We start from the raw sequence: 13962 nt of genomic DNA, 5'->3' as shown, positions 1-13962 counted from the left end.
GGTTTGAAAGACCTTTTGATGAAATGGAAATTAGAGAGGTAGTCTTTGATTGTATGGTAGTTTTCCAATAATGTTGAGAGGTGGTGAAGGGGGATTTGATGCAAGTCTTTGTAGAGTTCTATGAAAAGGGGTAGTTAATTTATGTACCAATGCATCCTTCATATGCTTGATTCTTAAAATAGAGAACTCGATTATTATGTATTACAGACCTCTATTTGTGTCATAACATTTCTTTTCTCTTTATAGTAGTTTGGGGGAAGGATTTGTCAAAGAGATTAAGGACATCTTTGAGGGATACTGTGTCTTCAGTTCAGGATGCATTTGTGAAGAGTTACCATCTCTTTTCTCTTTATAATATTTTGGGGGAAGGTTTTGTCAAAGAGATTAAGGACATCTTTAGGGGATACTGTGTTCAGTTGAGGATATGTTCGTGAAGAGTCGATAGATTTTAGATGTAGCTTTGGTGGCAAAGGAAGTGGTGGAAGAATATAGGGGGTTTAAGGAAGAAAGGTCTCACTTTCAAAGTTGATTTTGAGAAAGCATATGATCGTATAGATTGGCATTTAAGGGATATGGAGAGAGATAGAGGTGGATTTAGGGGTGTCTGTCAACATACATGTCAGTTATAGTAAATGGGAAGCTAGGAAAACCCTTAAAGGCTTCCAGAGGATTTAAGGTAGGGAGATCCAATCTTTCCTTTCCTGTTTATACTAGTGGTAGTTGTGTTGGGTAGAATGGTCGACAAAGCGAGAGGTAGGATTAGTTGACAATTTTGTGATTGGTAGGGAGGGGATTTGTGTCTCACTTGTAGTATGTAGATGATACCGCTTTCTTTTCTATAGGGGAGGAGAGTAAGGTGTTAGTCTTTTTTCAATGTTGAGAATTTTGAGGTTATTTCAGGTCTTGAGGTTAATATGGAAAATAACAGTGTGGTGGGCATCGACTTACAATATCAAGGACTTGGTTCATTAATGCTCTTTTTTTCCAACCATATCAAGATGATCTGTGGATTCTGACAGTGTCAAGGCTTGGGGATTTCTTGCATCATGGGGTCATGCGTCTATGATATGAACATTGGGCATGTAACTATATGTCATTGTTGTATATTGCAAATTGCAATGCAAGTACATCACGTGTCTTGGCAAAACCTCTCTCATATAAGACTGGTCAAGTGTCCCCGATCAGGGACCTTGACGATCCCTCAAGTCTAGCCTCCAAGCCACACGTTCTTCAATCAGCTCGTGTAGAGATCCAGGGCCCTGCTTTTAGCCTATGTTATTCAAGAACTAAGTGTAAGTTGGAGGTGAATCACATATATGAGATTGACCTCACTTAGTAGTGGGCTTGGATCCTAGGAGAAGCTGGATCCTTTATGTAATGGGAGACTGTATCTTATATGGGGGAATGGATCGTACATGTTGATCCTGGAGATTACGAGATTCATGGAGATTGTAAGCACATTTTGTGGTTAACTGTGAGTGCCATCTTACTGATGTGATAGAATAGATAGGTTTAGTGTCTATTAAATGACCTGTTAGTGGTAGTTTATAAATCGGTGATGTAATACTCATTGTACATAGTTTTGAAATAAAGAGTATACATTGTGATTGGAATAGAGCTTAGTTTCTCTCTTTAGCCCTTAGGGGTTTTACCCCTAATTGGGGCATTTGTCTTCTCTCTCTCGATTTGATCTTGATTTGGTATTTGGGATTCCATCATTTGGTATCAGAGCTTTAGTTCAGATCCTTTGTTCCTTTTCATATGACGATTGCATGAATTGAATTACTCAGTTCGTAGCTCAAACCTGGCTGTTAATTTGCAGCAACACAAGATTTTGTGAATCAGATTTGTGACCTGGGATTACCAGCTCCACAAGCATCACGTTTTGATTTTGTGACTTCGAGCCTGATGTCTACCTCATGAAGTGAGTCAACCTTGTGAGAAAATCAAGCCCTAATTGATTCAATTTGCTATCGGTGTGGGTCGTGATCTCGACTCCAAGGTCAGAGTTGCAATTGCTTCGATTCGAAGTAAGATTTCGCAAATATCGGCATGATTTGATTTGAGTTCAAGCACTAGATCTGCAATCAAATCCAAAGCCCAAGTTAAAAATCCGAACTGGATCTGAACCTCTGATTGAGATCCGAGCTTGAATCGCCACTTTTGAAGAGAATCAATTTGATCTGAAACCCTAGACTCGACTTGGAATCTAATTATGACCTAGATTCGATCTCACTCTTTGATTTGAGTTCTTGAGTCTAGTTCGCAGGCAATTTGGATTTGGAGTTTGAACTGGTCTTGTAATGTCAGTTCATCTTTGACTTGACAATAGCGATCTTTGAGCTTCGCACCCGGACTTCTCATTCTGAATTTGAACTCATCTGCGTCCTAAGAATCTTCGTTGCAACTCAAGTTTGGCTTCGATCAGTCGTGTGACTCACCTAGTTGAAGCCTTCAAACCAGACTTGGGTAGCATATTGCGATTTCAGTTCGCGACTGCGTATTGAAGTCGGTTTGAGTTCGTGACCTGGGAAATCTCAAAACAACTCGCTACTTGGAATCTCATTTCGCACAAGCGCAATCTCGCTGACCTTAAGTTTCGACCTGATCATCAATTGAGTTCATCTTTAACTCTCTGGTTCCAGTTTGTGGCTTGCGACTCCAGTTTGTGGCTTGTTCAACTATTGCGATTCAGTTTAGGCACAGGAATCAGATTTGATTCTTCTTGCATCAACTTGGCTAGATTTACGATTCGGTCTTTGAGTTTGAGTTCTGACTCAGATTCGAACCTGGTTATTAATCATACAACAACTTCAACGATCAGAATTCTTGCTTTAGTGGTGTTCTACTTGGCAGTGAACTAGTTGCAGCTCTACTGTTGAACTGTTTGGAAGTTTGTTACATTTTTGAGTGACAGTGCTGTAATGGAGTTTTTGGTTCTGAATTTGGGTGAAGAACATAGATGAATCTCTCAATTGGAAGGAGCAATGATGCTAATTCGAATCAAACTCATAATCAAAGCGATGAGTTGAAGCAAATGAGTGGATGACTTGTCACATTGCAAGCCGCCATTGAATTTTTGAAAATTTCAAAGAAATTATTGAATTTTTATTGGACTCTGTCATACCTCTATATGAAGTAGTTTTGCATTGAGTAGGTTGCCTCATGTGTGCTCAGTTCACATTGTGCCAAGGAAGGAAGGCTGTGCATTGTTGAATTCCAACTCATGATTAGCTACTCTCGTGGTTTTGCCTAGTGGATGCATTGTCCATCCTATCATTGTGTCAATTTTCTCAGTTTTGCTTTGGAAGAGGTCATTTTCCAACCATTGGTCTCATTCCAACAGAATGAGTATTCTTCTGCATGAGTATGCAGGTTAGAGGTGAACGGGTTTCGAGATGGGGGTCTATCCGAGTTTTAGTGAGAAAGTATGGACACACCTGCGATGGTTGTTGAGCAAAGGATGCAATGATGAATTCAATGTATTTACAGATGGCTAAGTTGAGAGAATCATGCTTGTTCTTGAGCAAGAAAACGCAGCACCTATTCCTTACCTATGGTTACATGAGTAGTGTTACATTGAGTTTAGTTAGCGACGGCTTAAACTTGAGGACATGTTTCTTCAAGGGGGAGAGCCTAATGTAATAGAGTAGATAGGTTAAGTGTCCATTAAATGGCCTATGAGTTGTAGTCTATAAAAGGTGATGTAATTTTCATTGTACTTAGTTTTGAATAAAGAATATACATTGTAATTGGAGTAGAGCTTAGTTTCTCTCTCTAGCCCTTGGGGGTTTTACCCGTACTTGGGGCATTTGTCTTCTCTCTCTCGATTTGATCTTGATTTGGCATTTGGGATTTGGGATTTCATCATGGTGCATCTATGTACCTATAGTTGATAAAGACGGTTTTGAGTGGTATTCCAATTTGCTCTCTTTTCAAGATTTTAGTTAAGATTGCAAAGAAGATGGAAAAAATTAATGAGGAATTTTCTTTGGGAAGGGAAAGATTAAGGCAGAAGGGATCATTTGGTTAAATGGGAGACAATTGCACTTTCTAAGGGGACAGAGGGTTTAGCCATTGGAAATATTGTGGCTAAGAACATTGCTCTAGCTGGCAAGTGATTATGGAGATTTCCAAATGAGAATGATTCATTATGGCATTCCATTATTAAAAGCAAGTATGGGGTTCAAGTTAATGGTATAGATGCTCAAGTGGTCAATATAATAGTCAATCTCCTTGGAAATTGATCTCACACAGTTTCTCAATATGGTCTAGTTTTCTTTCCTTCAGGGTGGGAAATGGGGAAAAAGTTCAATTTTGGGAGGATTGTAAGATTTTTGAAAGATATTCTGTATATTCCATTGTATCCAAGATTACAATCAGACCTTAGATTATATAGCCCCTAAATCCTAAACCAAAAAGGAAAATACAAATACAATTATAATTATGTTTCTAACAGGACTCTAACACAATCATGGCTCTAATAGGACTCTAATTTGTACAAACACACAATAATATATTCTATATTCTCACACCCCCGCTCAAACTCAATGCGTTTTAGCAGAAAACACTGAGAATTTGCTAAGAAGAAACTGAAACCGAGCGGTAGTGTGAGTCTTGGTGAAGAAGTCCGCAAGTTGCAAAGCCGAAGGGATGAAAGGAAACGAGATAGAGGCAGACTGCAGATGCTGGCGAACAAAGTGACAATCAATCTCAATATGTTTCGTCCGTTCATGAAAGACAGTATTGTGGACAATCTGAACAGCACTGCGGTTGTCACAATAGAGAGATGTCGGAGAAGACTGAGAGACACCCAAATCAGACAAGAGACAACGAAGCCAAACAATCTCAGCAGTGGCATGAGCCATAGTACGATACTCAGCTTCGGCAATAGAGCGAGCAACGACTGATTGTTTCTTACTTTTCCAAGAGATCAAGGAATCTCCAAGAAACATACAGAAAGCAGACATAGACTTACGATTAGTAACATCACCGGCCCAATTAGAGTCAGCATAAGCCACCAAGTCCAAAGAGGAAGTAGAGGACAACAATAAGTCTTGAAAGATGGTACCCCTGAGATAGCGAAGAACGCGAACCAAAGCAACCCAATGGGTAGAGCGAGGAGCAGAAACGAACTGACTAACCACATGAACAGCATAAGCAAGATCAGGGCTAGTGACAGTCAAATAAACTAAACTCACAAGCTCGCAATATAAAGTGGGATCATCTAGAGGGACACCATCAATAAAGTTAAGCTTCACATTAAGCTCAATAAGTGTATCAGAAACCTTAGTATCAGTAAGACCAGCACGATGAATGACTTCATTAGCATACTTGGCCTGCGACAGAAAATAGCCTTTGGGAGAAGAAACAACTTCAATACCCCAAGAAAATACCGTAATGGACCAAGATCCTTCATTTCGAAGGTGCGGAAGAGATGCTGCTTGACCTTAGGGATAGCAGAAGAGTCCGAGCCATTGATGATCATACATCCACATAGAGTAAGAGAGCAACAAAACCAGCCGAGGTACGTCGTAGAAATAAAGCAAAGTCAGAAGCAGAAGGATGAAACCCAAGCTCAGTAACAGCAGTCTGAAATTGATCATACCAAGCACGGGGAGACTGCTTTAGACCATACAGAGCACGCCGAAGACGACAAACCTGACCAGAGGGATGGTAAAGGCCAGGGGGAGGTCGCATGTAAACCTCCTCTGTGAGATGGCCATTAAGAAAAGCATTCTTAACATCCATCTGAGGATCGCTTGAACCCAATGAGGATCCTGACAAGCCTCCTTGTAAGACTGAGGTTCTACAAAAGAGTGAATAGCAGAAAAAAAGATACGATAGGAAGTAGAAAAACAATTATTAGACCAACCCAACCTGTTTGGAGGATGGCGTGCTCGAGAAGGATATCGGTGTGTAGTAGGATCAGAGTCGTCAGAAACAGAGGGAGCAGCAGTAGGGGCAGAGACAACCGGTGGAGGAGAAGCCTTGCGACAAGAATAAACTAACAACGGAAGAAGAGAAGAAGCTGAAGAAGGAGAAGTAGCTAGAGGTATAGGAGGAGAAGATAGAACAAGCTCAGGGGGAACAGTGAAGATGTACTCATCAGACGAGACCTCAGAAGGAAATGGGTCAATGTGAACCAAATCCTCTTTGGAAACTAGAGCAGTGAGAGGAGGAAGCTGGAAGTAAGATAGACATTCAAGAAAGGCAACATGATGGGAGACATAAAGATGATGGGAAATAGGGTCGTAACACCGATAACCTTTCTGAGTAGGACTATAACCCAAAAAGACACAGAGGACAGACCGGGCACTAAGTTTGGTCCTATCTTTGCAGGGAAGAAGAACAAAACAGGCAGACCCAAACACACGAAGGAGGGAATAGTTAGGAATTTGGGAGAACAAAGCCTCATAAGGAGACCGACCAGAAAGAAGGGGAGTAGGCATGCGGTTGAGAAAAAAAAGCAGCAGTAAGAACTGCCTCCTCCCAGAATGGAGCCGGAACTGAGGCAAAAAGAAGAAGAGACCTAGCGGTCTCAAGAAGATGACGGTGTTTACGCTCGGCTCGACCATTTTGGGAAGGTGTATCTGCATAGGAAGTTTGGTGAATGGTACCTAAATTGGCCAAATACTCACAAAACTCATTTTTAAAATATTCCCCACCCATGTCAGACCTTAATACTTTAATTGTAGACCCAAATTGAGTAGTAATCATAGACTGAAAAGTACAGTATATCTGATAGAAATCGGACTTATGAGTCATAAGATAAACCCAAGTGTAACAGGTGCAGTCATCAACAAATGACACATAGTATGGAGAACCCCCTTTGGTGAGAACAGAAGAAGGGCTCCAAACATCAGTATGAACTAAAGAAAACGGTGTATCAGATATAGAAGTACTTTTACGAAAAGGTAAGGCTGTCATTTTGGCAAGTTTACACTTCGGACATTCAGTAAGTTCACTAGGAGAAACTTTACCTAAAATACCTGATTGAGCTAAAGACCGTAAGCGGTCAGCGGACAAATGCCCTTATCGATAATGCCATAAGTAGAAAGGACTAGACAGAGAATCTAACTGAAAAGAGGAAAAGGCAGTCAAAGAGGTTGCTATAGGCAGATGCAAGCTCTCCACTATATAAAGGTCTCCAATTCTACGGCCGATCCCAATCTGCTGCTTAGACATTCGATCCTGTACAGAACAGATAGCAGAAGAAAAGGTAACATCAAAACTAGCGCCATCAAGTTGACTGATAGATAATAAACTGACAGATAACTGAGAAACATAAAGGATAGATGGAATAGAGACAACAGACATAGTAGACGGTAGGACAGACCCAACAGATACAACAGACATACTAGATCCATTAGTAGCATTGACAGTAATAGGAAAGGGAGGAGGAGTACAATTTTGAAGTAAGGAGAGATGGGGAGTCATATGATGAGAAGCATCAGAGTCAAAAATCCAAACAGACGAAGAAATACCTGAAGAAGAACCAAGCAAACCTGAATGAAGGGAGGAAACAATGGAGGCAAATGGGGATGGTTAAGAGGTAGACAATATATGTTGAAGTTGACTAATCTGAGCAGTTAAGGAAGCCAAGTTAGGATTAGGAGCTGGAGCGGATGTAGTGTACGCAGCGGGAGGAGCCCAGAATTGATTCTGAGACTACTGAAAAGATGTGGCAGACAAACATCTCTTCTTGCGATAATGGTACTTCCAATGGCCTTTCTGATGGCAGAAAGCACACTCATCAGAAGCCAAAGACATCATAGTAATCAGAAAACTGAGAGGTTCAAGTATAATTAAACAAAATAGCCAAACGAAGAGTTTAAGTGTAATATTCAAAATCTGAGGGGGCAAAGTGTAATAACTCAAAATATATGAGGGGTCAAATTGTAATAACCCAAAAACTAGCACAGATTGGTCAAAGACTTGGTGGGTTGAAATCAGATATCAAACACGAAGGGAGAGATCATCGTTAAAAGACCAAAGCAAACTAGCAAACTCAGAGAGAGGGAGACCACCAACTGAAGTCAAGAGAAGCTGAGAGAGACAAATGGAAGTCGAGAGAACCAGAAGGAGAGAGGCAGACTGAGTTGTGAGGAGTCGAAGCACTACAACCACGTTAAATAGATGGGTTGACCAGATGGGTCACCCAAGTTAACCAGAAAGAAGAGGAGCCACGTCAAAGGTCGAGAGAGCAAAGAGACGAACCAGAGGTCGACTAGATGGGTCACGAGAGGAACCAGACCTAGACATGGTAAAGAGATGAACAAACGACCCACGAAGCAAAGAGCTTCGATTGACAACCAGGTCTGTGAGAGAGATGGATCGCGAACCAGTTTGAACCAACGACGCGCGATTCTGGTGATAGAAGACCGTGATTCCAACGATTACCTAACAAAGCCCAAATCAGACAACTGGATTAGAGAGGATCTCTGACACTCTTCAACAGACGATGTAGGGTTTCGTGACCTGCTCTGATACCATGTAAGATTTCTGAAAGCTTTTCTGTATATTCCATTGTATCCAAGATTACAATCAGACCTTAGATTATATAGCCCTAAATCCTAAACCAAAAAGGAAAATACAAATACAATTATAATTATGTCTCTAACAGGACTCTAACACAATCATGACTCTAATAGGACTCTAATTTGTACAAAACAAACAATAATATATTCTATATTCTCACAGTTTGGGTAGGTGATTCTTCCTTTGAAGTATCCTATCCGCATTTATACAAAGTGGCCCGTTCTCATAATCTTTCCATTGCTTTGGCATGTTCCAGTGGCATCGTTTTCTTGGAATTTTAACTTTTTCAGGAATTTAAAGGATAGGGAGGCCGAGGAGTTGGTTTCTTTGTTGTTCGGGATTGATCATTTTTCTTTTGACTTCAAATGAGGGTGATAAAAGGATTTGGCTTCTTCACTCTTCAAGAATTTTCTCTTGTAAGTCTTCTTTGATCAGATCATTTATAATTCGTGTGCTTCTTTTTCCCTATTTCATAAGAGAATTTGGAAGTCCTTTGTGCCTTTTAAGGTAAAGATTTTTATGTGGTTGTTGGTTCATGATGGCATATTAATTAATGATACATTACAAAAAAAGAGGCTTAATTATTATCTGTGTCCTCAATGGTGCATCATGTGCGGTAGAGATGAGAGTCCTTGAATCATTTATTTTTAATTGTCCCATGGCTTGTTTATGGCATACATTTTTCTTTTTGGAATCTCTATATGGGTGGCCCTGAAAGATTGCGCCCACATGATTTTAATTGATTTCAGAGGCTTAGGTGGCAAGCAGAGGGCAGAGGTGATTTGGCTTTCTACAGTTTTTGCAATCTTTTAAGTCATTTTGCCAGAAAGAAACGCAAGGATCTTGAAGACAAATTTGAGGACTTGGATTTTTTGCGGAATAAAGCATGTCTGGCTGGTGGCTCCCCCTTTTGAAGGATTATCCTCTTTTTGATTTCTAGGGATTGGTTGTTAGTTTGTGAAATTTAGGTTTTTATTTTCTTTTGCACTGAGATGTACTCTTTCTCTTGAGGACTACTCGTTCTCCTTTCGTTGTACTAGGGCTGTACATGGGTCAGGTTGGATCAGATCGGATTCATGAACCAACCGTCACCCAAACCGACAACCTCGGTTTGGAGAGCTTGCCAACCAATTTCGACCCAACAATAGTTCGAAACTGATCACTTCGGGTATAGAAAAATCGGTTCGGGCTTTGGTCGGTTTTGCACCAAACTTCAACTGTCTGCATTAATACAACAAACAACTACTAGTGAAGGGAGATCGGAGGGGAAGGGGACTCAGGCATTTCGGGGGATGGAGGAACAGAGGGGAAGAGGGTTTGAGAGAAGGGAGATCAAAAGAGGAAATGAGGGGTTACAGACGGAAATGAGGGTTTGGAGGTAGGAAGATCAAAGATCACGATCTCACGGTCAACCTTGTAAGAAATTATGTATTATTGATTTATTGATTACAAGATTGATTGTTTTGATGTATTGTATTACAAATCAGAGTGGCATTATATAGGAGAGGGTTTGGGTTAGTGAGTGGTGGTAGTGGATGGTAGTAGAGGTGGTGGGTGGTAGTGGAGATGGTAAGTGTGTTAGGTTTAGTGGGGTTGATGTAGTGGGTTAGGTTAGTGGGTTAGGTTTAGTGTACATTAACAGCCCCCCTCAAACTCAAGGAGGATAGGCACTAGCTAACTTGAGTTTGGAGAGAGTCACAAAACAGAAAAATAAACTGAAAAATAAAACAGGATAGGAGACACGGTATGGTCGTGTCAGACCGTTGTAGCAGACAGTTTACGGGGTCATGTTGGACCGTTGAAGCAGACACTGTGTGGTCGTGTCAGATGTAGAAGACAGTTTACGGGGTCATGTCGGACCGTTGTAGCAGGACAGTTTACGGGGTCATGTCGGACCGATGTAGCAGACAGTTTACGGGGTCATGTCGGACCGTTGTAGAAGACAGTTTACGGGGTCATGTCGGACCGATGTAGCAGGACAGTTTACGGGGTCATGTCGGACCGATGTAGCAGGACAGTTTACGGGGTCATGTCGGACCGTTGTAGCAGACAGTTTACGGGGTCATGTCGGACCGTTGGAGCAGACAGTTTACGGGGTCATGTCGGACCGATGTAGCAGCTGACCGGAATCAATGTCGGGACAGTTTACGGGGTCATGTCGGACCGTTGTAGAAGCTGTGGTGGTGCACCGAGGAGGCGACTTAGGGAGTGCGCCATGAGCGACTTATACATGATACTGGTATAACCCCCCCTCAAACTCAAATAGGTGTGAAGATAGAAACCTATTTGAGGTTGAAACAAAGGGATTGATAAAGCTGACCGGTGTAAAAGACACTGTATGAGTGTGTATATAGGCTGCCCAAAAAAAAATATACATGGATGTAGATATCGAGTCCTCAAAAGTCCTGCCCTCAAAAGGTGTGCCCGTACCCTCAAAAGGCGTGCCATCAAAAGGCGTGTCCGAATGCATCAAAAGGCGTGCCATGAAAAGGCGTGCCAGTTTGTCGGCGAGAAGAGGCGCGCGATGCGCGTGGCTGCCTCGGCTATTTAACCAAGACGGAGCTGAGGCCGAGGCAGAGGCTGAGACAAGAAACTGAGAGAAACCTCTGAAGAATTCTGCGTTGTGTTGAGAGAGAGAGGCTGTAACACTGTTGTGCTGAGAGAGAGAGTCTGTAACACTCTATTGCGAGAGAAAATGGCTTCGTCGTCCCGTGGGCTGCTCACTCTCTTTCCCGATCTCAACGAGTCCACAGAAGAGAGAACTGGTGCGGTGTCCCGTGAACCTCAACCAAACACCACTGGGTTTGCTCCGTTGAACTTTCCGATGCAGTCGGTGGAGCAAAAAATGGCAGTGCAAACGGATGTGGAGGCTAATCAGTATACTTTGAAGGCATGTGTGGAGTCCATGACGGCGGTCACAAACTTGTCGCACCGGCTGCAGAGTAGGACAAATGAGGTGCAGCAATTAAACTCCCAGCTGGCTCTGCTCCAACGCATGTATAAGGATGCGCGAGCAGAGATAAGCGTGCTAAGGGCAGAAAACAAGGAGCTGAAGCGGAAGGCCATCGTGATGTTCCGATTTGGAGGTCCTCCATATGCGGCAGTGGAGGAGTATGGGGGAGTGAACGTGCTCAGTGGACAAGGAAACACGGAGACCGGACTGGCACGGGACACCCAAGATAAAAGTAAGAAGAAGAGACCTGCAGTAGAATAGAGAAGGGAAAAAAAAAAATCCCACTGTGGGTGTGGTTGTTTTGTTTGTATTTTTTTTTTTTTTTTTTTTTTTTTTTTTTTTTTGTGTAAAATGATGATCGGGGTGAGGCCCGATATGAATAAAATTTTGCAGTTCGTCTTCTTCCTCCGTGGTTGTTTTTTTTTTTTTGTTGTTTTTTTTTTTGTTTTTTTTTTTTTGTTTTTTTTTTTTTTAATAAAATAAATAAATAAATAAATAAAAAAATAAAAAAAAGAGAAAAAGTGGAGCAACGTGGATGATAATGTTTTGGGAATGGAGAATAAAGAAAAGAAAAGAAAAAGAAAGGGGTTCTGTTGTGTGGGTGTTGGATTTGCGGGTTTTTTTGTTTTTGTTTTTTTTTTTTTGTGTTTTTTTGTTTTGTTTGGTTTTTAATAAAAAGAGAAATACATATATATAGAAAATAAAAGAAGTGGGGAACAAGGGAATGTTGGGCGGTGGATGCAAAAGGGAGGAGAAAGAGTGGGGTGATTAAAAAAAACAAAAAAACAGAATGGTGGGTTGGAAAAGGGGAAAAGATGAGAGAGAGTATAGGAAGCCAGTGGAAGAAATAAAACGAGTTTGGTTTTGGGTGCAAAGAATAATAAGAAGAATAAAAATAAGAACAATAAAAAAATGTATGAATGGGGGAATAAAGTAAGGCAAAAGGAGGGAGCTGATTAAAGTGATTCTGGGGGGAGAGAAAAAGGAACGAGAGAGAGAGAGAGGGGTGATTAAAAAAAGAAAAAAAAAAAAAAATTTTGCATCAGAAAGTGCATGTGTGTCTGTGTGACCCTTGTCCCTGTGCTGCTGCAGTGTGTTGATATGTGTGTATTTTATTTTATGAGGGTGTCGTTGGGCAGTGTAAAGCACATCGGTCACACCATACTCTCCTTCCCCAAAAACAAGCAAAGGGTCTCTTACAAGGAGTCTTTGAACAAAACCCAAGTCTCCTGCTGAGGCAGCAGTGTATAGAAGCCAACCCCCATACCCGGCTCGGATTAGGGAATTTTTCCCTCTCTTGGTGTCCCTCTCCGAGTCTTCTCGCTGATCCTCTGTCGTCTCTGCCTCGCCAGCGTGCTCTGAGGCATCACCACCGTGACCGGCGAGTGAATCTCCGGCAGATTCAAACCGAACTGAAAGTGTCTGGCCGTTGATTCAAGCGTTCGTTTCCGAGACGAAGACTCTGCAAATCCGAAGCAGGGATGAACCTGCTCGAGAGACCGGAGATCTGGAAGTTGCTGAAACCTCAAATCACAGAGTCTAGAAACCGAATCAGAGGTCTTGGACAAGAAATTGAAAGGCTCGGTCGATACATCATTATCAGTGACCTCTACGTTGAGGTTTGAATCTTCAATTTTGGGCATTTTGAGTTTCCGATCAGGACTGACCTCCTCCTCAGTCTGTCTGGCAATGATATCTTGATGAGTTAGGAAACCAGAAGTCGGGGGACTGACGAGCGAGGAGGGAGTGGGCGGAAAAGGTCCATAAGCGTAGTGGAGAGAATGAAGAAAGGAGTGAGGAGGACATTTGATGACTTGATGTTGCCGTGGGAGACTGTTGGACCCTGTGAGTGGAGGTATGAAATCCCACGTGCAGCTCCAAGGGCAATGGCAGATCTTGTTTCCCAGTTTAAGGGTGTCCTACCAGCTCCTCGGGGGGAATCTGGACCGTTGATTCACGGGTTGGGTGATGAATCAGTTTGTTGAGGAAGGAGAAAGAGAATTAGAAAATTTGGGTTTGTCCGGCGGACGGCGAAGGCGAGGTTGCCGCCCGCCGGTGAAGCGGAATCACTAAATTCTTAACCTTGCTCTGATACCATGTAAGAAATTATGTATTATTGATTTATTGATTACAAGATTGATTGTTTTGATGTATTGTATTACAAATCAGAGTGGCATTATATAGGAGAGGGTTTGGGTTAGTGAGTGGTGGTAGTGGATGGTAGTGGAGGTGGTGGGTGGTAGTGGAGATGGTAAGTGTGTTAGGTTTAGTGGGGTGGATGTAGTGGGTTAGGTTAGTGGGTTAGGTTTAGTGTACATTAACAAACCTCAAGATCTCGATCTCACCGCCACCATCATCGCATCACGATCTCAATGCAACATCTCTGTTAATATCTTGGCCTCACCGCCCCTTGAATCCTCTCATGGCTCCAGCCACTGTAAGACAGAGACATTGAGATAGGAGAAAAG

At 42.0% G+C, this 13962-nt stretch overlaps 2 protein-coding genes and 1 long non-coding RNA gene across 4 annotated transcripts in view; 1 reads left to right on the top strand and 2 right to left on the bottom strand.

Annotated features, from left to right (window-relative positions):
• Positions 1-13962, top strand: part of PTAC12 (plastid transcriptionally active 12) — a 60073-nt gene that overhangs the window by 45640 nt on the left and 471 nt on the right. Inside the window, exon 13 of one of the 2 annotated variants that reach the window (XR_014340104.1) lies at positions 8798-8956. The exons of the other annotated variant lie outside the window; for it this stretch is intronic. The gene's annotated coding sequence lies outside the window, so the exon portion shown is untranslated. Of the gene's footprint in view, positions 1-8797; positions 8957-13962 lie in introns of those variants that run through there. 2 annotated transcript variants of the gene reach the window in all.
• LOC145798694 (uncharacterized) overlaps positions 7892-13962 on the bottom strand; it is a 6547-nt gene continuing 476 nt past the window's right edge. The window contains exons 1-2 of the long non-coding RNA XR_014340107.1: positions 13821-13962; positions 7892-9954 (exon numbers count right to left, since the gene is read on the bottom strand). The exon at positions 13821-13962 is cut by the window's right edge and continues 476 nt beyond it. This is a non-coding gene — a long non-coding RNA (uncharacterized LOC145798694). The remainder of the gene's footprint in view (positions 9955-13820) is intronic.
• On the bottom strand, positions 12633-13314 carry LOC145798991 (uncharacterized; the record flags this gene model as incomplete). Its single annotated transcript, XM_082888502.1, has 1 exon — positions 12633-13314. A coding segment is annotated over one exon (543 nt), but the record flags the coding sequence as incomplete, so codon positions are not given.

The sequence above is a fragment of the Camellia sinensis genome, chromosome 9 (genome assembly GCF_055761805.1).
Source record: "Camellia sinensis isolate YWXY chromosome 9, ASM5576180v1, whole genome shotgun sequence".
NCBI lineage: Eukaryota > Viridiplantae > Streptophyta > Magnoliopsida > Ericales > Theaceae > Camellia > Camellia sinensis.
Note: the sequence above shows the minus strand (reverse complement) of the source record. Positions and strands in the feature narration are given on the sequence as shown.